Consider the following 26,638-nt stretch of genomic DNA (forward strand, 5'->3'; position numbering starts at 1 on the left):
AAAGCATATGAAAAGAGTGAAAATATATATTCAAGAAGTTGCTATAGGTGCATAGGAGGAGCTGTGAGGACGCTGGAAAGATATATTTTTCTACAGTTGTTCTCAATCTTGGCTGTATAATAGAATTACCTGGGTACCTTTTCTTTTTCTTTTCTTTTTTTTTTTTTTTGAGACAGAGTCTCACTCTGTTGCCCAGGCTAGAGTGAGTGCCGTGGCATCAGTCTAGCTCACAGCAACCTCAAACTCCTGGGCTTAAGCGATCCTACTGCCTCAGCCTCCCTAGTAGCTGGGACTACAGGCATGCGCCACCATGCCCGGCTAATTTTTTGTATATATATATTTTAGTTGTCCATATAATGTCTTTCTATTTTTAGTAGAGACGGGGTCTCACTCTTGCTCAGGCTGGTTTCGAACTCCTGACCTCGAGCGATCCACCCGCCTCGGCCTCCCAGAGTGCTAGGATTACAGGCGTGAGCCACCACGCCCGGCCGTGGGTACCTTTTCAATATACCAGTGTCTAGATCCTCCAGAATTTTTGTAGGGTAGGATGTAGGTATTAATATTTTTGAAGCTCCCCAGGGGATTCTAATCTGAAGACAAAGTTGGGAACCACTTTTCTAGGTCATGAAAGGCCATTCAATGCTATGACAAGGAGTGCGTTTAACTGTTTGTTTATATCTTGCCCTGCTTATAAAATGATTTCAAGTAGTGATAAGGGTTTCAGAATTTATCATGTGGACATAAAATGTATGTCTCATACATATAGATGTATGTGTGTGATATATATGACACATGGCACATCAGTATGTTTGAAGGCTTCCTATTGAAATTAGGGAAAATAAAATCTAGCTTACAATGTTGTCTTCTCAAAACAAGCCTTTCTTGACTACATTACCCTTAGCTTCTGTTACCAGATTTTGAGAAATCTGTACGTGCCAACTTTTCTAATTTATCTCATACTTCTCTTTTCATGATCACTGTATGTAATTCAGTCTATTATTGTATGATGATCATAGAATACCAGTTGTTTTTTTCTTCAAAGTTACATGGTATAGTCCCTTTTCCCTGGAATTTTCTCTGGAATTTCTTTCCCCTTATAAACTTTAATGGCTAGTTCCTTCCCATTTTTCAAGTTCCAGCTTGAAATGTTGCTTCCTTGACATTGGTCTTTTGCTTACTACTCCATCTAAAAGTAGGCATTTCTCATTATTGTCTGTCAAATATTAGTTTAGATATTTATTTTTTGTATATTTTCTTTTTCCCATACCTGACTAAACTCCAAATGGGGCAAAAGGTGTGTGTGTATATTTCTGTACCTTATTTTCATTGGTTCTCTAGTGCCTTGCACAGTAGGTATATAATACATAGAGAATACTCAATATGATATTTATTGTGTAGTTTGAAGGATTTTTAAAAATTTGAAGGATTCAAGGGTATGACTTGTTCAGATTTGTTTTTCTGAAACTTCATTTTAGTGCTATTAGGATAGATATGGTTATGTGGATGGTGGGAGACAGTATGGATAACAGGAAGTTGAAATGTTTCAAGAGCAAAGAACAGGCCGGGCGCGGTGGCTCACGCCTGTAATCCTAGCACTCTGGGAGGCCGAGGTGGGCGGATCGTTTGAGCTCAGGAGTTCGAGACCAGCCTGAGCAAGAGCGAGACCCCATCTCTACTAAAAATAGAAAGAAATTATATGGACAGCTAAAAATATATATATAGGAAAAATTAGCCGGGCATGGTGGTGCATGCCTGTAGTCCCAACTACTCAGGAGGCTGAGACAGGAGGATCCTTTGAGCTCAGGAGTTTGAGGTTGCTGTGAGCTAGGCAGATGCCACGGCACTCACTCTAGCCTGGGCAACAGAGTGAGACTCTGTCTCAAAAAAAAAAAAAAAAAAAAAAAGAGCAAAGAACAGACAATCCTTGCTCAAACTGACTTAAACAATAGGGAAATAATCTCACATAATTGAAAATCCAGAAGTAGGAGTCATATGACTTGCAACTCAGTGATTTCATTATGGACGTGGATTATCTCTCTCTCTCCATTCTGCCATCCTCAGTGTCCACTTTATCTTCACACTGGCTCCACTTGTGGTCACAAGAATGCTGACGGTGACAATCAGGGCAACATGATTTCTTGTCCATTTGACAAGAAAGAGAGGAAAACCTCTCCCCAACCATGGAATGTAAGTCCTTTTCAGTTTCTTGGGACACCTTTGGGCACAGTTTACTTCCAGACAAATAAAACTTGTAAGAAGAATGGTATGCACTGATTGGCTTTGGTGTAATCATACGAAGGTAGCATGGATTTAGGTGACACAACTATGTTGTCTGCTGAAGATGTTGAGATAAAGCTTATCTTAAGAAAGGCAATGTAGGTGATTTAAAGTCCACATTAAGACATCTTGTTGACTAATTGGGCCCTAATGGTTGTGAGGATGGGAAAATGAGATAGGAAGTATGGAACAGAGACACTTTCTGGAGGGAAATTTGTGTGAATTCAGCTTTTGACATGGAATTTGATATGAAACAGGATGAACTTTTGCTAAGAGTTTGTATTATGCGTTTATTTAAAGAAGGTGCTATCCTAGAAGTTAGGTATGAAATTTATGGATATGAGTAAGGTTATCTGAGAAGATTGCTTAGAGTAAGAATGGGAAGAGAGCTTAGCATAGAGTCTTGGAATATGTACATATAAGAAGTTGTTAGGTAAACTGGAATACTTGAAGCAGACTGACAGGGAGTGGTCATAGAGACAGGCAGAATGATCAGAGAACAGAATTATAAAAGCCAAGGGAGTTTATGTAAGTCAAAGTTGAAGTAGGGGAGTGTTCTGGCAATGACAAATGAGGACCAAATCCCCTGCTGAGAACAATAGGAATGGTTATTTGAAGTACATGTGTGTATTTGCCAGGAGTCATCTGCTAGGAGTGGGAGTGCTAAGAGGAAAATGAAGAATCGTAGGACAAAGATAGAGGAAAGCCCAGTAAAGAGAGTCTGGCATTTGGGCTCATGTTTCCTTTTGAGGCATATACCAACTCTGAAAGTGATATAGCTTTTCATAGCTGAGACTATGAAAAGAACTTTCAATAGACTTTTGGGTTCAGGAGACAAAAATTGGAGTTCAGGGCTATGAAAGAGGTAGTATCTTAGTAAACTACGAGAGTTTGATTTGGTTCCCAAAGGGTTTCACTGTAGAAGGAAGTGTGAAATGGAAGTAGACATAGCTCCCAAGAACACTGAAGCTTTACTTTTAATCATCTCAATCTTTGATTGGAAGAAGGTGGTCTGGAATTTTTACTGCCCCTACCTTAGTTTACTGACAGAAGTGAAAGTAAATATTCCCTGGAGAAAATAACATCATCTACAACTTTAAATTATCTGTCTATGTTTTCATATAAATATCTTCTGTACTCATTCAGAAATAATTAGGCATACTTGCAGCTATGACACACGACTAGAACCCAACAACAACAGACAATGGAACCTGGCCCTTAGGGCATCCATATAGTGGAGATACTAGATACAAACTTTAAAGTATCTATGCTTCATATATGTTCAGAGTAATAAAACAGGATAATTTTGGCAGATCTAGAAACTCTAAAATTGTGAATTTAAATATAAATAAATTTATTTACATCTGTAAATATATATGATATGTTATTAATATGTGTGTATATCTGAACTGAAGCATAGAAAAATGGAAAATATAGAAGAGGACTTAAGATACATGTAGAATACAGGCCAGGCAAGATACATGTAGAATACAGGCCGGACGCGATGGCTCACGCCTGTAATCCTAGCACTCTGGGAGGCCGAGGCGGGCGGATTATTTGAGCTCAGGAGTTTGAGACCAGCCTGAGCAAGAGCCAGAGCCCATCTCTACTAAAAATAGAAAGAAATGATCTGGACAGCTAAAAAAAAAAAAAAAAAATATATATATATATATATAAAAATATATATATATATATATAAAAATTAGCCGGGCATGGTGGCGCATGCCTGTTAGTCCCAGCTACTCGGGAGGCTGAGGCAGTAGGATTGCTTGAGCCCAGGAGTTTGAGGTTGCTGTGAACTAGGCTGATGCCACGGCAGTCTAGCCCAGGCAACAGAGTGAGACTCTGTCTCAAAAAAAAAAAAAAAAAAAATACGTGTAACAACATGGATTTGAACTGCTTGGGTCCACTTACATACTGAATTTTTCCAACCAAACATGGATGGAAAATACAATATTTGCAAGGATGCGAAACCTGTATATACACAGGACCAACTTTTTGTGTAGGTAGATAGGTTCCACAAAGCTGACTGCAGCACTTGAGTATGTGCAGATTTTGGTATACTTGGGGGTCCTGGGACCAATCCCTTGCATATCCTGAGGGATGACTGTATAATGAAAAGGTCTAATGTACTTGTAATCAGAGAACCAGCTGAGGAGAAAGAATGGAGCAGAAACCATATTTGAAGATACAATGGTTTTTAATTTTCCAAAAGTGATTAAAAGCATCAGTCCATAGAATCAGGAAGTACTATGGAACCTAACCTGGACATATGCAAAAAAAACCAAAAAACAAACAAACAAAAAAAACCCCTACTCCTATACTCACTGTAGCCATACTGCTATAAACAAAAGACAAAATAATGAAAGCAGCTAGAGAATAAGACATTAACTTTGGAGGAGCAAAAATAAGACTGACAGCTGCTTCTCAGTAGGTAAAAATGGAAGCCAGAGACAATGCAATGTTATCACCAAGGTATTAAAAGGAATAACTGCTAACCTAGAATTATATTGCCAGTGAAAATGTCTTCTGGAAAGAAGATGAAATAAAGACATATTTAGACCAATCAAATCTGAGAGAATTTATTATCACCAGCATGCCAGTACTATAGGCAAGTTCTTCAGGGAGAAGGGGAATTATTCCAGTTGTAATGTTGGAGATGCAGAAATGAAAAGCAACAGAAAGACAATATTTGGGCAAATCTGAATATTGACTATATGAAACATTAATAATGTCTTCTGGGCTTTTCTAGGAATTAAAAGCACAATAAGACAGCAAGACTATAAATGGACTTAAAGTGTTAGGGCAGGAAAAAAATTTATATTTGACATTAATATCCAGGATGTGTATTGTAATTTCTAGATAACTACAAAAACAGTTATATATATATAACTAAAATTAATAGTAAGGATAAATGGTATAGTACAAATTAATACAAAAAAGCAAAAAAGGAGAGAAAGAACATAGATCAGGCAGGAAAAATAGCAAGTAATAAGTAATTATAGAAAATATCGATGGCTTAGATATTCTAATTAAAAGAGATATTGTTAGGATTGATAGAAAAGGAAAAAAACAACATCCAACCGTATTCTAATAAGCAGATACATACCTTAACAATAATGATTCAGGAAGGACTAAATTGAAAGGATAGAGAAAGATATACTAGGTAAATGTGATCTAAAGAAAGCTGGTCTAGCTAAATTGATAGCCAACAAAGTAGACTATAAAGCAAGAAGCGTTATTAGACTTGAGAGAGACATTTAATTAAGGGAATGTGATTTATAACAAAGTTGCCATTGCAGTGGAGAAAAGATGAAGTAAATGGTGTTGGTTAATTGATAACCATATAAAAACTGAATACATGTTAACCTCTACATCACTGAGTGCTTGCCTTGTGACCTTTGTGATACTAAATGAAACTTGAACTTTACCTCCTAACTTGAGTAAAAATCATTTCCAAGTGGATTGTAGCTCTAAATGCCAGAGGTAAAACAATGTTCTAGAAGGTAGCATAAGCAAATATTTCTGTGTTCTTCGAGTAGGAAACATGTCCTTAATAGGACACACAGGCATTACCAGAAAGAAAAAGACTGATTGTTTGGACTACTTTAAAATTAGGAATGTCTGTTACACAAAGTCACCTTTAAGAGAGTAAAAAGGTATGCTACAGAGTGGTAAATGATATTTACAATACATATAACTGACAAAGCACTTATATTCAGAGTAGATAAAGAATATCTGCAAATTAATAAGAAAAAGACAGCCTAATAAAATATAGGAAGAGTCTTGAATAGTCACTTTATCAAAATATGAAAAGTTATTTAATTTCATTACTCATCAAGGAAATGCAATTATAAATCAAAATAAGATTCTATTATATACTCACCAAAATGGTTGAAATTTCTAGAAAGAAAAAAAGATTCACAATACTAAAAGTTGATGAGGATACAGATTAAGCAGGGCTCTCACACGTTGTTGGTGGGAATGTAAATTGTTCTATCTAATCTGGAGAACTAAAGAATATATCCATATCCTGTTACCCAGCAATTTCATTCCTATTTAGATACACAGCAGAAATGTGTGCTCCATGTGTAAACCAAAAGGCTCAAATAAGACAATATATAGTGGCATTATTTATATTGGCTCCAGTTTTGGAAACAGCATGAATATCCATCACTGGTAGAATGGATAAATAAATTGAAGTATGTTCATATACCAAGATACCACATCGCAACAAAAGAATGAATTAGAGCTACACACAGCAACATGAATCTTACTATTTCATTGAAGTAAATTTAAAAATGCACATAAGTAATATGTGGTATTAGAAGACACCTTTGGATAGGGAGCAGTAGGGTAGTGATTGGGAAGAGGTACAAGGAGAATGTTAGAGATGTGGATAATGTTGCGCTTGGCCTGTGTTGTGGTTACTTGGGTGTGTTCATGTGGTGATAACTTCTCAAGCTTTGTACTCATGCTTCGGAAAGTATGTTATACTACAGTTAAACCACTTCAGTGAGATAAATATGGATAAATTTCTTTGTCCTAAAATTTTCTAAAATGTTAGGAAAATAAGTTCACTTAAGAATATACATACTATTACATGGATAGTTCTGTGTTTTTTCTCTAATGCTTCTCCAAGTGATAACAAAGAATATTTGATTTTTTAAATTATAATTTATGCATTTGGAATCACTCATGCTTTGATGCCAATATTGTTTATCACTTTTTTTAATTTCAATTCCTGCTGCAGGACTCCTACCCTTAATTAATAAATAGGTTAACTTACTATGTGTAATGTTGACACTATTCTGTAGTGAGTAAAAGGGCATATTTTGTTAGCATACATTTTAGCTGTTTGTAGTAAAAAATTATATACTTAGAATTCTTGCTCCTTTTCTATATCTTAAATTATTGTAACGTCTGTATCTTAAAATAATTCTTCTTTTGGCATTCTGGTAGCTAACATAGGACTTTTTCCCCTAAATCTAAATTTCCTCTTGGTTTTGGCAAATTTCTAGCTGAACTAAAATTCTAGTACTCAAAACTGGATATCCACATGCAAAAGAATGAAGTTGGGGCCCTGTCTCACACCATATACAAAAAGTACCTGAAAATGGGTCATTGACCTAAATAGAAAAGCTAAAACTCTTAGAAGAAAACACAAAAGTAACTCTTCATGGCCTTGGATTTGGCAATAGATTCTTAGATACGTGTGATACTGCAATATAATAAGAAATATATATTTGATCTTTGTCCCCCGTTCCTAGCACACAGCTAGCTCCTAAAACCCTTGGAATTTCCTGGGTGACAAGTGTGTCTTTCTGTTATTTGTAGCAAGCATGTTTCAACCACATAGGAGCTTATGAGTTTGTATTAATGAGATGACTTTTGTAAAGCCCCCAAGGATGAAGGGCTGGTTGCCAGGGGTCCAACTATGTGATTAGCTTCCCTTAAAAACTCTAGACAATGGGGTTCAGAGAGCTTCTGGGTTAGTGAACACATTGAGGTTTTGGGAAGGTAGTACGTCTGGGTAGGGCATGGAATCTCTGCACCTCTTCTGCATACTTTATCCTATGTGTCTCTTCCACTTGGCTGTTCTGAGCTGTATCCTTTATAATAAACTGGTAATAGTAAGTAAAGCATTTTCTGAGTTCTGTGAGCTGTTTTAACAAATTATCAAACCTGAGAAGGGGGTTGTGCGTACCCCTGATTTATAGCTAGTTGATCAGAAGTATAATAGGCCTGGACTTCTGATTAGCTCTGAAGTGGGGGCAGTCTTGTGGGGCTGAGCCCTTATCTTGAGGTATCTAATACTAACTCCAGGTATATAGTGTCAGCGTTGAATGGAATTGTAGGACACCCAGCTGGTACAAAAGAATTGATTGATATGGGAATAAATCCCTACACATTTGGTGTTAGAGTGTTATGAATATAGAGAAACACGGTTTGTTCTGAATTAGAATATGATACCAAAAACACATTTAACAAAAGAAAATATAGATAAATTGTACTTCATCAAAATTAGAAACTGTGTATCAAAGGACATGATTAAGAAAGTGAAAAACACCCTATAGATAGGAGAAAATATTTGGAAATCATATGTCTAATAAGATTCTAGTATCTGGAATATATATATATAAAGAACTGTTACAACTCAACAAAAAGACAACCCAGTTAAAAATGGGAAAAGGACTGAAACAGACATTTCTCTAAAAGAGTATACAAGTGGCCAACAAAGCATCTTTAATCTTTAGGAAAATGCATATCAGAACTATAATCTGCCAGTTCACACCCACTAAGATGGTTATAATTTTTTTAAAAAATGGAAAATAACAAGTATTGGTAAAGATATGGAGAAATTGGACTTCATATATTGTTGGTGTGAATGTAAAATGTTTTAGCTGCTGTGAAAAACAGTATGTTGGTTCTTTCAAAAAGTTAAATGTAGAATTACTCCATGACCTAGCAATTCCACTTCTAGGTAAACACCTAAAAGAATTGAAAACAGGTACTAAAGCAAATATTTGTAAATGAATGTTCATAGCAGCCCTATTTACAATAGCCAAACAGTAGAAACAATCCAAATGTCCTTCAATGGATAAACGCATTGTGTTATAACATATAATGGAATATCATTCAATCACAAAAAAGGAATGAAATACTGCTATATGCTACAATGAGAGTAAGCCTCAGAAACATGTTAAGTGAATGAAGCCAGATGCAGAAGGTAATGTATTCTCTGATTCCATGTGTATGAAGTATCTGGAATAGGTAAATCCATAGGAGATACAACGCAGATTTCTGGTTGCCAGAGTTTGGTTGGAGGCGGGAATGGGGAGTAACTGATGAATGGGAACAAAGTTTTCTTTGGGGATAATGGAAGTGTTTTAGAACTAGCAGGAGGTAGTATTTGCATAACATTGCTAATATACCAAATGGCGCTGAATTGTTCACTTCATAATTTTTAATTTTATGTTTTATAAATGTCACCTCAATAAAAAAAATCTAGTGTATAAATGCAGTACCCTCTTATAGTAGGTATATAGTAACACAGTTGATTTAGTCATGGACATACATGGATCTTATTTTTGTCACCTTTTGATTTCCACAAATATTAAAAATATTCTTTTATGTTAGAATAACACTACAGAATTGATTTCAAGCAGTTTGTATATCTGTTAAAAGAATATATTCAGTTAATCAGTGAACCTGTATTTAATTTATCCTTTTAACATTTTTCCTAGTAATTTATATAAAATATCTTTCTTAACATTTTGTAGAAATTCAAGTTTGGCTGGTTGTTACGACTATAGAAAGCTCCATTTGATTATGGTCAGAATTGGAGAGTTTGGGCTTTTGCTTTTGGTGGTATAATTATATGCTAAATTGTTGTATCTTGAGGTCTATTATAAATTTTGGTTTCAAATGATGATGACCAGAGTTCGGATCAACTAAGCTATATTTTCACATGATCCATGGGAGGTAGAAAGTAAGTGATAAAGGCCAGGGCACAGTGGCTCATGCCTGTAATCCTAGCACTTTGGGAGGCTGAGTTGGGTGGGTCACTTGAGGCCAGAGTTTGAGACCTGCCCGAGCAACATAGCAAGACCCCATCTCTACAAAAATTAAAAATTCAGCTTTGTGTAGTGGTATACATTTATAGTTCCAGCTATTCTAGAGGATGAAGCCAGAGGATTGCTTGAGCCCAGTGGTTGCAGTGAGCTATGATAACACCACTGAACTCTAGCCCCACTGACAGCAAGACCCTGTCATATAAAGAAAAAAAAAAGTGGTAAAACTGGACATTAGTATTCTGTATTTTTGTTGTTGAGAAATGAAAATTGTGATTTTTAAGGAGTTTTCCTGTGGCCTATGATGTGTGTTTCGTAGTCACCACTTTCTGGTTAATAGAAATTTTTATAAAATTCTTTGTAGTCCTGTGATAGATACTCTTTTCAAAAACCAAGTAAATTTTGAAAATTATTCACTGTTACACTTAGGAGTTTCTGATATTTGCATATATGCCTTATGACACATTTTAGCTAACTGTTGCATCATGAATATCTCATACATTTGCACATGCATCAATTTTAATACCTGTTCTTAGTACCTGAAAGATCAGGAAGCAAATATGTCATGTGTAGTTTTTTTGGTGATAAAATTGTTTTTCTTAATATGGCATAAAATTATTCTCAATATTGTTTTTATTTCCAGTACATTTTCTTGTCTGTCAAATGGAAATATCCATTTCATTGGAGTATTAAATCAAATTGTGTTAATAAAATTCTTAGTACAATATAAATACAAACCTGTAATTCTCTTTTTTGGATAACCAATCTAGCTTCAGTTTCTCCGCCCTCCCTCCTCTCCTCTCTCTCGTGGTGAGACAGAGTCTTGCTGTGTCACCCTGGGAGTACAGTGGCGTTATCATAGCTCACTGCAACCTCAAACTTCTGGGCTCCAGTGATCTTCCTCCCTCAGGCTCCCAAGTAGCTGGGACTACAGGAACATGCCACACCTGCCTAATTTTTCTGTTTTTTGTAGAGACTGGTCTCACTTTTGCTCAGGCTGATCTCAAACTCCTGGCCTCAAGCAATCTTCCCTCCTTGGCCTCCCAAAGTGCTAGAATTATAGGTGTGAGCCACAGTGCCTGGCCTCAGTTTTTCTTAACATTTGATTTTTTTCCTTTGCCATCATGATTATTTTTAAATTAGAATGTTATGTAGCACTAGAGTTTCTATTTGTTTTCAGTTCCCTGTATTTCAGTTTCAGAAAATGGTCTGGTTTTAAGTCTAGGCAGTTTTCTACTTAGAGTAAAATCATATGTGGTTATATTTAAGATAGAATACTACCCCTAAAAGGCAAGCATGCTAAGAACATAATAAAAAACAGGCATCATTCATTAATCAGTCAGAAGCTTATTAGTGGTTACTTTCTCCACAAAAGCAAATTTTCTTTCTTTTTTAAAATCTATTTAGGCTTATTAACACATTAACTGCTGTGTGAGTTGTATTTAACTTATGCCAGTTTCGAGCCTGGGGCCTCATGAAGCATATGTAACTGCAGTTGGTTAGTGAAAATCTTACTTGTTGATGTTCTTATTGTTACAATTAATGTTGACAATTTCATTGCATATAAGTCATACACAGAAAACAATAAAAAAAATAAATTTTTCATTAAATTAGAAAGGATAGTTTTGTTTTAAAAGTTTTCTTTCTGTTTTGTAATAAAACACTGGCTCCAAGGAAAAAATTTTTTTTCTAATGTGGCAGCCAATGTGTTACATTAAAACAAATACAGCAATACACAAACACAGAGAATAAAAGTTAATGTCTGTCTCCATCTCACACTTTTCCAGCCTGACTTTAACTTTGATAAATTGAAAAACCTAAATAATTTTGATTATTAATAACTTGTTAAGTATTTTTTAATCATCAGATGAAAAATCAGCACTGGAACAGAAACCTTCTAAACCAGCAGCTCCACAAGTCCCACCCAAGAAGCCTACTCCACCCACCAAAGCCAATAATTTATTGAGATCTCCTGGAACAGTGTACCCAAAGCGACCTGAAAAACCAGTTCCTCCACCACCTCCTATGACCAAGTAAGTTTTATGTAATTTTAAATTAGCTTATTGATTTACCTACCCTTGACCTAAATGGCTTTATTGCTTTTCTAAATTTTGAAGTAATTTTTTTTCTTATTTTTCAAATTAACATATAAAATTGTATGTATTTATCTTATACATGATGTTTTGAAGTATGTATACACTGTGGAATGCTTAAGTCTAGCTACTTAACAAAGGGGTTACCTCATATAGTTACCATTTTTGTGATGAAAACACTTAACATACACTCTGCAGTTTTCAAGAACACAATATATCGTTATTAACTATAGTCACCATACCATATGATAGATTTCTTAAACTTCTCTTATCTAACTGTAAATATGTATTCAGTATCCTTTGACCAACATTATTCCAGTCTCCCCTCTACCTGCCCCCTGGTAACCACCATTTTACTCTCTGCTTCTAAGAGATCAGCTTTTTAGATTTCACTTACGAGTGAGATCATCTGGTATTTGTCTTTCGGTGCCTGGCTTATTTCATTGAACATAATGTCCTCCAGATTCATTCACATTGTCACAAATGGCAAGATTTACTTGTTTTTTATGGCTGAATAGTATTTCATTGTGCATATATACCACATTTTCCTCATTCATTCATCCATTGACAGGTTGCTTCCATATCTTGGCTGTTATGCATAGTGTTACAATAAGGGGAGTGCAGGTATCTCTTCATACACTGATTTCATTTCCTTCGGTTATGTACCCAGTAATGAGATTGCTAGATTATGTAGTATTTCTATTTGTAATTTTTTGTACGGAATTTCCTTACTGTTTTCCATAATGACTGTAGTAATTTAGATTCTCACCAACCATGTACAAGAATTCCCTTTTCCTTACATCCTTGCCAATACTTTTATCTTTTTAATTTTTTTTGAAAAGTTAAAATTTAATGTTGTAAATAACATTCAAAGAGATTAAAAACAAGTTTGAGAGCTGGATATATACACAAAGATCACAAGTAGATTCTGGCAATTTGATTGGAGCCTTTTTTTTCTTGAGGTGGAGTCTCGCTGTGTCACCTGGGCCAGAGTGCTGTGGCGTCAGCCTGGCTCACAGCAACCTCAAACTCCTGGCCTCAAACAGTTCTCCTGCCTCAACTTCCCGAGTAGCTGGAACTACAGGCGCCCACGACCATGCCCAGCTAGTTTTTCTATTTTTAGTAGAGAGGAGGTCTTGCTCTTGCTTAGGCTGGTCTCCAACTCCTGACCTCAGGCGATCCTCCCAGAGTGCTAGGCTAATAGGTGTGAGCCACCACACCCGCCTGGAGCTTTGATTATTAAAATGCAAGAGTGAATTCTCAGGGGCTAAGCACCATTCTGCCAGCTCGTAGTTGGCAGTCCCCACACATGTTGAGACTCTTGGGAGTTCTAGTACAAATCCAGTCAGTGTTGAAACCATGACAGTGACCAAGGAGCTCTTATGCATGGACCTGTACATGCTGCTAGGCATTGAGGTGAAGATAATAGGAAAAGAGGTGAAGAGGGTGTATAGGCAGAAGGCCCTCTCCTGCTACCCAGACAGAAATCTAGATAATTTCAGAGCAGCTGAACTCTTCCACTAGGTTTCTCAGGCCTTGGAAGTATTGACTCTGATGCTGTATCCAGAGCTGCATATGACAAGATTAGGAAGGCCAAGAAGCAGGAAGCAGAAAGGACTGAGAAACTTGAGAAAAGGAAGAAAGTGAAGCTTGACCTGGAGGCCCAGGAATGGCAGGCCCAGGCCGAAGTGAGTTGAGGAGGAAGTGGGGAGAGCCAGAGCATCAGAATGCTAGAGCAAGAGATCGAACACCTTAGAAGAGTGTTCCCAGCAACTGGAGGAACAGCAGAGGCTGATTCAGGAGCAGATATGGCGGGAACTTGATCAGAGGTTAAGAGGAAAGGCAGAAAATACCGAAGGCAACGGGACCCCAAACTAAAGCTAAAATAGAAGTATAAGAAAGAGGAGTAAAAGTGCAGATACTATAAAGATGACCTCTTTTGGCTTTTGTAAAAGTATAGTGAGGTTCTCAAAGTGGTGTTTCCCCATAAGAAGGCAGGCAGGCACGGCTGTGGTGGAGTTTATTACTATCGTGGCTGGGACGCTGGTTTTCTGGAATAAAGTTGGCCTGGTTGATAACCCTGTGAAGATTTCCTGATTGGAGTGATGGCCCCAGGGTGCGGTGGGCCTCAGCTATTCAGGACTGTAAACGGGCTCAGTACTGTCTCTCCCCATGATGTGCATGCAGCGGCTGATCACCCAGATGCTACAGGAAATCAAGGAGGGGCAGCTCACTTAGCCTCTGGCTCCAGCCCTCTCACCCTACAGCTCCCTTTGTAAACACCACCAATAAACTTAAATGCAGGAGCAGTCTGCACATTTTGACTTAGTTAGCACTATTGCTTGCCTTCAAATCAGTCCCTCTGTTGTTACAATTTAATTTTTTAAGTATTTTCCATATTTTCTCTTGAATTTAATAATTCTGTTAAATGTTAATTTATATTCACAATAGATGAATATAAATTAACATTTTATATTAACTCATTAAATTATTTTTACATTTTGATTTTATTGTGATCTGTCTAGGGTAGAGGTTTACATTTATGGAAATAGTTTTACACTACAGAAAGTAATCACTATTATGCTATAAAATCTTTAATGTTATTAAATCACAATTTTAAAAAGTCATATTTCACATACAAGTGATTTATGCATATGTTTTTCTCATTTCAGGATGAATGGAGATGTTTCTACCATTTCATCAAAATTTGAAACTGAGCCAGTATCAAAACCAAAGCCAGATTCTGAACAGTTGCCACTTAGACCAAAGTCAGTAGACCTTGATTTATTTGTAGTAAGGAGCTCTAAGGAAGCAGGTAAGTCAGCATGGACAAAGGTGGTGTATTAAAAGAAATTGTCAATATAGTTTTTAGAAACTATATAAAATATGTAATACAGTTTGTGTGTGGATAGGTTTAGTGGAAATTACATAATTGGAATTTGTTTAAAATTTAGTAGCCAAAGTAGAAAAATAAACTTGAAAGACGATAATGTAGGTAAATTTTTTATGGTTCTTCTTAGTTAGTGATTTCTTACTGATTGCAGGACTGAAATGGATAAGTTTTTATAATGGTCAGAGAACTGATATGAATGTTACAAAAAGATCATCCATCCGTTACTCTATCCCTTCATAATGGTATGACCATACTACCTAACTCAGGCAGATAGGAATACATGTTAATTTTAAAAGCTTAAAAATGCGGTGGTATAGACTTTCAGTGCCAGATTAGATTATGTTTAATGAGACTTTCAAAATTTCTTCTCTTATCTGGAGATACTTTTGTTTCCAATACAAGAAAATATGCTTTTTATGACTCTACATCTCGGCAGACTTCACTTCTTTTGCTCAATGTTATTTTTTGAGCTTTAGGGTGGATTTTTCAGCCTATTAATTATCTTTGTCTGCTAGGTACTTCCTGGTCTTTTATAGCTGTAGTTGTAGAATGGAAAACTTGAAACAGAGAAGTCTTGATGAAAGTCTTACTTTTAAATGCATTGTACAATCATAATTTGTAGTAATGGTTATTATTTTGTATAGTGCTTTGCAGTTCTTAGTTTTTTACATTTTTCAAAGCACTTTCTCATGTATGTTCCTATTTTTACAGTAACTCTAGGAAGCAGATGCTATATTTTGTGTTTAAACAAAGTAAGCTACAGACACACTAAGTATACACAATCACTTAAATCCAAAGAGAACTCTTTAAGTTTCCTATGCTCTTTTTTTTTCCTTCTTTTTTTGAGACAGTCTTGTTCTTTGGCCCTGAGTAGAGTGCAGTGGCGTCATCATACCTTATGGCAACCTCAAACTCCTGGGCTCAAGCGATCCTCCTACCTCTGTCTCCCACGTAGCTGGGATTACAGGCATGCTACCACACCCAGCTAATTTTTTCTAATTTTTGTAGAAACAGGGTCTTGCTTTTGCTCAGGCTGGTCTTGAACTCCTGACATTAAGCAGTCCTCCCACTTCGGCCTCCCAGAGTGCTAGGATTACAGACGTCAGCCACTGTGCCCAGCCCTCTGTGATATTCTTCAAAAAATCCTAATGTCTTAATATATATTTTGGCTTTACTGTTAACATTTCATATTTACATTTAAACTTCAAAGCCAATTACACTTAGATGTTTTTTGTCGCTGTATTGTAAAATGTATTATTACATTTCAAAATTTTTCAGGTGACCTTATTTTTCATCCTTCTTTTTAGTTTGCCAGTGCAAGGGTTCTGACTAAAGTGTGACTTCTTTCAGTCTTTTAGTTTGAATACTTTGTAGGTCCTTTATATTTGGATCCTGCTTGCTTTGGATGAGGCTATAGTCATTGCTAATTTCTGAGAATTGAGATGTTGATTGTATTTTAGAGAAATCCACTGAAACATATTCAGTTTGTTTTATTTGGTGATAATTTTCTTTCTTTTCTTTCTTTCTTTCTTGAGCCTTGCTCTGTCTCCCTGGGTAGAGTGCTGGGGTGTCAGCCTCACTCACAGCAACCTCAGGCGATCCTCCTGTTTCAGCCTCCCAAGTAGCTGGGACTGTAGGTGTGAGCCACCACACACCTGGCTAATTTTTTCTACTTTTGGTAGAGATGGGGTCTCGCTCTAGTTCAGGCTGGGCTGGACCTCCTGACCTCAAGCAATCCTGAGAGTGCTAAGATTACAGGCATGAGCCACCTCGCCTGGCCAAATTTATTGTTAAATAAATTTTAAAAAGTCCTCTGCATGTTTTTAAAAAAATATCCTGCATTCCTTTTTATTGTGCTTAGTAGTAAAAAATAGAATTTTATCAGTTCATGTCTTCTGTTTGATTTAAAATATAACTAGAAATTGTCTTCAACAATAATAATTGAAGAAAAACAGATTATTTGCACAATTTTAACTCTAGAAATAAAAAAAAATTGCCATTATATTTTTAGTTTTCACAATTCTCTGGGATTTTTATCACAATTTTAAATTTTGATGGAGTCCCTTTGGGAATTGAAGGAGTAACATCTAGAATCTGTATTTATCTGTTGCTTTGTATCATTCTTAAACATGTGCTTTATTTAGTTTATTTTAAGGTAGTGGACATTTAAAAAAAATTTAGATAAAATAAATTTTTACTGTTTAAAAAAACTTATTCTGTATACATTCACCTACAAGCTTTGTTCGCTTTGCTACATTGCTACTAAAAATAATACATGTTTCAAACTATTGGTGGTTGAAAAGTTCTGTTTACTTGGTTTTTGGACCCTATTCTTGTCTTTCATTCATAGTCACTACTTAACTTTTCATTTAAATAAATGAAGAGGCTTTGTGGACCAGGGTTGGAAAACTTCTAGGTTTTTTTTTTTTGTTGTTGTTCTTCAAATAAATAAGGAAATAATATTGAGATGCTGAAACTTATGCAAGTCAGAAAACTAATAGCTAACTTCCAAGCTGCTGTTCTTATTTCTTCCACTTTTACACTACCTTTGGTGTACTACGCTTATACCCTGAGAAGTTCAGAAAACATAAATTTTGGGGATGGAATTCATGTTAAGTACCAAGTATTTACTAAGTGAGTAAATCCTTACTAGTGTTTTAGGCACAGAATGCCAAGATAAAAGACAAAGTTGATGGCGGCAAATAGCTTATGTCTAAACATCAATTCAGAGGCTCTCCCTTGATACCTTTCATTCATTAGAAGAATATCATCTGTTCCTACTACTTCTAATGTAGAAGTGCTCTACTTCTTCTGGAAGAATGTTAACACCTTTAAAAAAAACATGTTTTGTCTTAAATACAGCCTCAAATTTGGCATTAGGTTGAGACATAGTTTATATTTTGGCTTAGTTTAAGGTTTTAACATTTTTTAAATAAAATGAAACTATTCCTTTTAACGTAAGTTTCACAAAGTTTAAAACATGAAAACCTCTTATTGAGAGTTTGATTATTATGTCAAGTAATTTGAGGTGAAATGGTAGTAGAAAGTACACTGACTTTGCGGTTAAGAAATAGGGGTTTTATTTATTAGCTAATCAGTCATAGCAATTTTCTTAATCTGTTTTCTTGCTTAACTAACAATTGAATGATTCACTGTATCTATCGTATCTATTAGAAGACCTGACATGGAAGTTATTATAAATGTTATTTTCCCTCTGTCCTCCCTCCTCCATCGTAAAATCCATCTCATTTGGTTTGTGCTCTGATCTATAAAGGGTATAAATTCCTGACTCTATTGTCAGATATGATTTTCCTATCTATAAAGCCACATATAAATGTGTTTGTGTGTATATATAAAATAACTATGTATGTAAATACAGACTCTGACTTTTGTACATGTAAGAAAGACATGCCTAGAATACTCAGTTTTCTGTTTTTAGTTTAATGACATGAAATTAGTTTTAAGTTTCTTCGTATAAGAAACGTATACTATTCTCATATATAGTATAGTACTATAAATTCCAGAGCTGGTAGGAACCACATTTAAATTTTTTTTTCTCTTTTCCAAACACTTCCTCAAAAATTGGTTTAAGGAAAATCTCTCTGCTACTACGAATTAATTATAATGTTTGCATGGTCCAAATATTTCTAAAACAGTAAATTCTCTAAAAAGTAAAATTATTTTCAAATTAGCATACATGATAGAAAATTTAGCAGTAACATAGCTATTGCATTGAGAAAATCCTGCTGATGAGGTTTTCCTTAGAGTGTAGTATTTTACCTCTTTTGATTATTTTTTGCAATAAATTATTCTATGATTAAAAGGAAATTTTAGCGAAACATACATTATTTGATCCAAATGTAATCATTGTTGAATAGGAAAACACATTCTTTCTCTTCAGTTTTATTTGGTAGTTGATTTATTTTCATTTGAATTACTTTCCTAGTATTTATTCATTTATTTCTTCTAGAAAGAATTTATGGTGGGATTTTTTTTAATAAGGTGTCTGTTGGGTTGCATACACTATAAAAACTGAGCCTGTATCTAAACTAGGGTAAAAAAATATTAAATTTCTAATAGTTTCCTTGATCATATCATATTTTAGAGAATGAGTATCATAGAAGGTGTTAGTGAATTTATATATATCTTAGGTATTTTAAAGGTTGTATTGAGTCATAGTTTTATAGTGAGATATTTAATACTTGATATATTTTTCTTTTATGATACTCATATAATTAAAATTACCTCTTCCCTTGTAATTACTGTCATGTGCTAAAAACTAAAACTTGACTAAAAGGTGGTTTAATTTTAGTTATAGATATATTGAGATGTTAATATTTATTACTCTTACCCCTTAAAGCACTAACCCATACTTTTGGAAGCTGTCTTGGTGCTCTGTGAATAATAAAACAGGACTTCTTTCTAGCTTCATGTATATTGAAATTAATACTAATCTTAATTTTTCCCTTTGAAAGACAAAGGAATAAATCTAAAATCTAATACACACACTATGTAAATTTAGATAACCTGCAATAGCTATAAGCTAAACATTGAAATGGTTCTATTCATTCTACAACTGTTCCTTTTTCCTGCTTTGTAAAGTAATTTTTTTGTTTAAGTCTTTTTTCTAGACATTCCTATCCTTGACTTTTCTTTCCAGATTTTGTTTCCTAGCCTGTTTGCCATGTTTCCCTTCTTACGTGTCAGGAAATTATTCTACCCTTCTCCATTTTGGTAAGATGAAAATTTATAAAAGAAATTAAAATAATATTTTCAATATAAAGAGGTGGTGCACATTGCTTTTTCTTTGTAATTTTACTGAAAGTGTACATGTTTGTGTGTCTATTTATTCTAACCCTTTTGGTTTTCCATTTTAAAATGAAATTCATGCTGGAAAAATTTTTTCTGATTAGATTAAAATATTCTTTGTTTTTTAAAAAAATTTGGCAACCATAAAAATCAGTTTATTTTCTCCTTAAATTGGATATTACGTTTTGGTTTTTTAAAATTCCATGTCTTCCTAGCAACATGCGGAAATCTTAAGTGGCTGGCAGAGCAACAAATGTGATTGCAAGAGTTAAATGACTGTCGTGCCTTGTATGCCATGCGTACAGTATTTATCCATTGTTACTACTCTTAGGTAAATCTAAAAGCACTTAGGTATGTCTTGAGTCCAAAATGTGCACTGTTCCATTTCACTAACCTAATGGTCTAAATGGAGAACCTGAGAGAGTTTTAGAATAGTAAAGTTACTTGTCTTGGTGTTGTAGCCCAAAACTGGACATACAGAAGGTATTTCATATGAGCATGGTATATAGTTTTGTAAATTTATGTTTTATTTATCCTTTTGGTTTCATTTCTCTTCATCTTTTTTTAATGTTTTCCTGTTTGTTTTTCTTTCTGCAAGTTGCTTAAATATGCATTTGAAAATAATCTCTACAAACCAAAATGATTTGATTGTACTTCTCAAGGTTTATTTTGTGCATTGTCAATGAATACTTATCAGTGTAAAAATCAATTTTAAACCCTTCAAACTATGACATGTTTTAAACATCTTTTTAAAATGCTGATTTTTTATGATATTTACAAATAAAATGACATTTAAATATATATTTAAATTCAGCTTCTTTCAGATTATATGATGCATTTTCCATTAAAGTTGCTCATTTCTTATTATAGTTTGTGATATTTTATAATTGTAGACATTTATCCAAAGACTAAAAAATTAAACCAAGCATATTAATGTCTTTTGATGAATTAACTTAGTGGCTTGATCAAGATAGAACACAAACTTTGTTAGATGGGAAAAAAGTTAATAGTAGTCAACAAATACTTCTAGTTGTTATAAAATGTGTATTGCCAAACAGTGATGCCTCTTTCTTTGCCTTACCTTTGTGTCCTCCATCTCTTAAAAAAAACCTCTAAATTACTTTGTATATGAAAGTTGATGAGTAAACTTTGAGGGTGGTAATGTCGAATATCTTTAGAACTCTTTTAAGAAATAACAGTAACTGACTTGGAACATCTAAATATCTGACAGAAGTATTAGAAACATCTAGGCAAATGGTAATATGAAGAATGAATCCAGACCTGGAAGATTAGACCAGAGATATCTGCTGACTTGTAGAACATTTTGGCTGTGGTTAATATCCCGAGTTTGGACTCTGGGCTGAAGGAAGGTTATACTGACAATGGAACTATCTGGAGTTTACCCTTAGGTTTTTTGTATCACATATCTGGGCTTCAGAGTTAAAGAAATTAGCAGGATTTTCTAGATCATCTAGAATAAAAGTATACCATTGTTTCAGAGATGTGAATTACCTGGAGTTGTTCTTAAACCCAAGTTACTACATCAAAGGTCAACCAGCTTTTGATGGTGGAGAAGCAATTTGGTGACCTATGTATCATTTTTCCTTGGCATCTGATTTGCCTTAGATTTAGGACTATCTTATGATTCCAAAACATGGTAATGTCTAAGCAGAGGTGCAGTGAACTATAAAAAGTTTTAGTCCTAGCTATAACATACTGTACACATACATATATACATATATAAAGGCACATTAAATCATGCATTTGCTTTACATTGAGAAATGCAAATATATAGCAGCAGAGTGCCAGATATAGTTGGATCCTTAACATTTGAATATTAGTCCACTACTTGAAGTTTAAAACAAATTTTACATGTAAATTTTCTGATGTTGTAATTTATTATGAATTTAAGAAGTAGAACTTTTTTTATAAGCAAGAATTTAAGATGACAGCTTATGCTACTACAATTTATAGTACAGATTTATCTTTAAATAAGAAATTTTTTGTTGACATCTGAGTCTCTATTGGAAATGTAACCCTTGCATTAATAAAGTCATACACTATAAAATATATCAGGTAAAGAGAATTCTTTTTTTTGAAGGGCAAATGTTGTTTTCCAAATGCATATGAAAAGCACAGGTCAACTTGTGAGTCCTTCAAACTAGTGATATTCTTTTTAATTTATAGTTTGTCCAAAAACTGAAACATTATTTTTTACCTTTTAAAGGGTACAGTTGTGTAGGTAATGTTTATTTTTATTCTGTAGATGTTGTAAATTTTGATGACATAGCTTCCTCAGAAAACTTACTACATCTCACTGCAAATAGACCCAAGATGCCCGGAAGAAGATTGCCTGGCCGTTTCAATGGTGGACATTCTGTGAGTTACACTTACTGCTGTAAAACAGAGGATTTAGCAAATAGAGAGTCCATCTGAAGATAAAAATGCGAGAGGATTCGTAACTCTTAAGTTTAAAAATCAGTGAGATAGTTGTTATACGCAAATGGCAAATGCTGTTATTTAAGGAGATACAGGGAGAGAGATGTGTTCATTTCAACGGGGCCTGAAACAGACAGAAGGTTACAGAATCAGAAATAAGGAGTTGTTAGAGAACAGAACACAGGGTCAAAGTGGGACAGGGAACCTGTTTAATCTGTCTGTTCAACAACAATGATTAGAATTGAGCAAGAGATACGCATTTTAGAAAAGATTGAGAAACTTGTTTTCCCCTGAAATATTCAGTCTTTTTGTAGTACTTGTCTTAGTATTTAAATGTATAACTTCTTTTTGCGCTTTTTCTACATTGCCTGGAATACTGGTGGTGCTTTAATGTTACTATAATAGCTCTTAAGCACTGAAGTGCTTTTAAATTTACCTAAGTGCAGAAAATTTTTGTTGCTAAGAGGCAAGCCGTTTTTGCCCTGAAGATATGCACATGTGTTATTTAGCTTGAAATTATATTGTGTTAACAATAATGGAATATCAGGAAGAGTAGCAGCTGAAAAAAAAGCCATAAAAATTATTTGCTCTATCCACATGCTTACTGTCTTTTCCTTCTTTGTTCTGTCTCTTGATTTTTAAAAAATCATTTAGCCAACTCAAAGCCCAGAAAAAACCTTGAAGCTACCAAAAGAAGAAGATAGTGCCAACCTAAAGCCATCTGAATTTAAAAAGGATACAAGCTACTCTCCAAAGGTGAGGTGCATTGTGATCTAAGATTTGTATAATTTGTAGGATTCGTTGATGGAATTTAAAATGCTCTTTAAGAAGAATTATTTCTTCTGTCAAGAAATAAGATAATTCCTGCTGAAAAATTGAGTTGTTAAACTTTAGTCACACTATTCTCTGCAGATCTTTTTTAGAGGAGCTTAAATTATTTTAAATGAATAATATAAATATTACATATTTTCTATGTAAAACATGCCAGATCTATACGTCTGTTTCATTTTCCCATTACACGTATGTATACTCTTAAGGTGAGAAACCATCCCTTGTGTACTGCTTACCTGGCTTAGTGTTTGGCACCATAATTAGCATTCAGTATATACTGGAATGAATGGCAGAATATTGCACATGAATCCATCTATTACATGGTGTTAAGTGTCTTTTCTAAACTTTGGCCATTTCTACTTAATATAGTTTTATCACAACTGACACACATATTTAAAACGCTCATGTTTCCTTCTAAATTATCCCTCCATTTCATTTCAGTGCATTTTTGGCTGCTTTTTTGCTTTATTAAATATACTTAATCTGATTCTCTCACTTGTCATCAGTCTGTTGAAATTTACTAAAATGACTTGCTGTTAGTTTAGTGAAATACTAAAAGAGTGCCAGGCTCATTTTAATTCCTTTTCTATGAACTTAGTAAATTCCTCATAATTACTTTTAAATGAGGCTCTTTGGATATTTTAAACAATAAATATTTAATATGGAAGATTGAAACATCTTAATGATGCTGGTATATTCTTGCTTCTAGATGTTGCACTGGGAAAACCATCCATAAAATATATCCGATGATGGATTTTTCTTCTTTTAATAAAGCCATTGTCATTTCCCACAAAAACTGCTAGTGATTGCAAATTTATTCTTTGGTTGTCTGGTGGTTTTGCCAGTTATGAATATCAAACTGCTCTTTGAATTTCCGTATTTACCATTTATCTTGAAGTATTACTTTAATTGTTTATCTTCTTGCTGTTAAAGTATAATTTTAAATATAAATACAACTAAAATCAGAAAAACATTTATTATGTTTTCAGCCATCGGTGTACCTTTCAACACCTTCAAGTGCTTCTAAAGCAAATACATCTGCTTTCCTAACTCCATTAGAAATCAAAGCTAAAGTAGAAACAGATGATGGGAAAAAAAATTCCCTGGATGAACTTAGAGCCCAGATTATTGAATTGCTGTGTATTGTAGAAGCACTGAAAAAAGATCATGGGTAAGTAGCTCTTATTTTCTCCTATGAATGCTACTTAACACGTGTATTAATATAAAGAACTCTTTCAAACTCTGTCAAGTAAAGATCTAATCTGCCAAATCTCTGCTATGAACAAGTATGTTTTCGAAGAAATTTTCATTAACATCTCTTTTCTCCTTTTAGCAAAAAGCTTGAATTGGAAAAGTTGTTCTAGTAGCTCAATTATGGAAAAGGTACATATGTGAATGATTTTAGGCTAGAAGTTTTCTGGTTAGACACAGGTTAATTAGTTTTGAAAATATTAGGATAGCCATATTGTACTTTGGATCTCCATATCTGTTTATGTACAGTTAGCTTACTTCTTAGAGGACTCTGATCACTGTTTCTGCTAGGGTTGAGTTAGACATTATAAAATGAATGGATTGAGATAGGTGATCTCTACAGCCTTTCTCTTAACTCTGGAAGTTTTTGATAGGGTATAAAAATTAGGGACTTTTTAGAGCTAAAATAAATGTAAAAGATCAACCACTACAGGTGATCCCTCTCTTTTTTTAAATGAAAATATGAAAGATCGGAGAGGTAAAGGTATTTACCTAAGATCACACAGTTCTTAAATGACAGATCTAGAACTCAAACTCATATCATCTGTTGGTTTAGAGATCTTTTCTATAACCACTAGTATTTGAATTTTAAAACTTGTTGACATTTTAAGCATAATTCTGCAAAAGTAGCTAAAACAGATCAAAGAGCAGCTAATGTAACTGAACTGAGGGTGAGGGTGCTCACCCACTGTTTCCAACTTCCCCTCTACAAGGATTTCTTGGAATATGGCATAAAAATCATGGCCAGAGGCCATGTTGTCTCTGAGCCTGATTTTACCATTACTCCCTCAATTCTAAACTGGCCTAGGATTCTTATTAAAAACAATATTGAGATTAGTATAAGGTATTTGGAGTTTGCAGAACGCTGTTGCAGTATCTCTTAGTTGGAAGCAGTATCTCTTAGTTGGAAACAAAAAGTGTCTCTTGAATGACTACTTAAAAATATATGTATGTTTATATATTACATATACTGTATATTGTTTATAATTTGATACATGATAGGTATTGAATCCTTCAGTTTATCTGTTTTGAACATTTTTTCACAGATTCGGCAGTATACATATTATTAATATAAGCTGTAAGTTCATTCATTCAGTAAATATTTATTGAGCATCGCCATGTACCAGTTAGAGAACGCTCCTGATTTGTTTATTTTATTATTTTACATTTTTCATACCAAGTGTGCTATTTTACATATATATATTGCCTGTAGGTGCTTTTAAATTAGCTAAAGTGTGAATAAAATATTTCTGATTCTTATGTATTTTAAAACATATATCAGATATTTTAGAAGCCTCTTCAGAGGGTATTTTTAATATGAGTTCCTCTGGAAAAATGAAATTGGGTGACAATTTTTTTTTGATCTAAAAAAGAACATCAGGACAATGAACGAATATATACTGGTATGTTAATTATAGAAATACTATTCAGCATACAGCAGTGGAAATAATTGTGGCTACATGCAAGAACATGAATTTATCTAAAAACTGGGGGGAGGGAGCAGGTCAGAAGCATACATATAGTCTTATTCCATTTATATAAAGCTGAAAAGCATACCAAACCGGAAAATATATTGTTTTAAGATATATTTGTATATGTGGTAAAATAAGAAAGAAGAACAAATGAATAATAAATACCATGAAACTTTCCTGTGGAAGAGAGAGGAGGAAGATGAGGGTCGCTTGGGGTATCAGAAGTATCAGGTAGTATTTTATTTCTTAAGCTGACTTGGAGTTCTTAGGCTTTTGCTTTACCATTATATCTTTATAGCCTATAGCTTGTAAATACATAAATAGTCCATATGCCTTCAATATTAGAACCTAAAATACATAGAACAGGTAATTAAAAAATTGAGGGAGATTGGCATAGAAAGATTAACAGAAATACATTAGTAATTTGTGCCTTCAGTAGAAAAGTTGCAGAATAAGATATATAGTTTGATCATATTCTTGTAAAAAGAAAACAGGATGTTATATAAAACTTGTACATTTGTAAACATATTTTTTAAAAGGACAAAAATGCAAGAGTGGCACTAAATGATCAGATCAAAAAGCAAATAGAGGCCAGGCACGGTGGCTCACGCCTGTAATCCCAGCACTCTGGGAGGCCGAGGCAGGTGGATCATTGGAGCTCAGGAGTTTGAGACCAGCCCGAGCAAGAGCGAGACCCCATCTCAAAAAAAAAAAAAAAAAAAGCAAATAGAATAATAATATAACACTATTACAGATATAGATAAACAGAATGAGACAAATATTCTAGAAATAAATCTTAATTTAGATATAAATTTAATGGTATAATAAATACAAAATATTGACTAAGAAGAGGAAGCATTATTTAAATTTGGGATACTTTATGGAAATATTCAGTTAACTAAGATGTATTTTTTTATATCACATTATATAATAAACCCTAGGTAAATTTGAGTTAAATATCATCATTTTGAAATTTATAATCAGTAGGAAACAGTAAAG

General features: G+C 34.3%; 1 protein-coding gene and 1 pseudogene across 2 annotated transcripts in view; both read left to right on the forward strand.

The window, feature by feature from the left end:
* Window positions 1-26,638, forward strand: part of CD2AP (CD2 associated protein) — a 122,892-nt gene that overhangs the window by 90,989 nt on the left and 5,265 nt on the right. The window contains exons 12-16 of one of the 2 annotated variants that reach the window (XM_069487576.1): window positions 11,719-11,884; window positions 14,617-14,759; window positions 21,913-22,025; window positions 22,740-22,841; window positions 23,906-24,087. In XM_069487576.1, the coding sequence (XP_069343677.1) occupies window positions 11,719-11,884; window positions 14,617-14,759; window positions 21,913-22,025; window positions 22,740-22,841; window positions 23,906-24,087 (706 nt within the window). Of the gene's footprint in view, window positions 1-11,718; window positions 11,885-14,616; window positions 14,760-21,912; window positions 22,026-22,739; window positions 22,842-23,625; window positions 23,677-23,905; window positions 24,088-26,638 lie in introns of those variants that run through there. The other variant, XM_069487577.1, reaches the window with a different exon arrangement.
* On the forward strand, window positions 13,304-14,182 carry LOC138395581 (dnaJ homolog subfamily C member 17 pseudogene; annotated as a pseudogene).

Source organism: Eulemur rufifrons, chromosome 15 (genome assembly GCF_041146395.1).
Source record: "Eulemur rufifrons isolate Redbay chromosome 15, OSU_ERuf_1, whole genome shotgun sequence".
NCBI classification, from domain to species: Eukaryota; Metazoa; Chordata; class Mammalia; order Primates; family Lemuridae; genus Eulemur; species Eulemur rufifrons.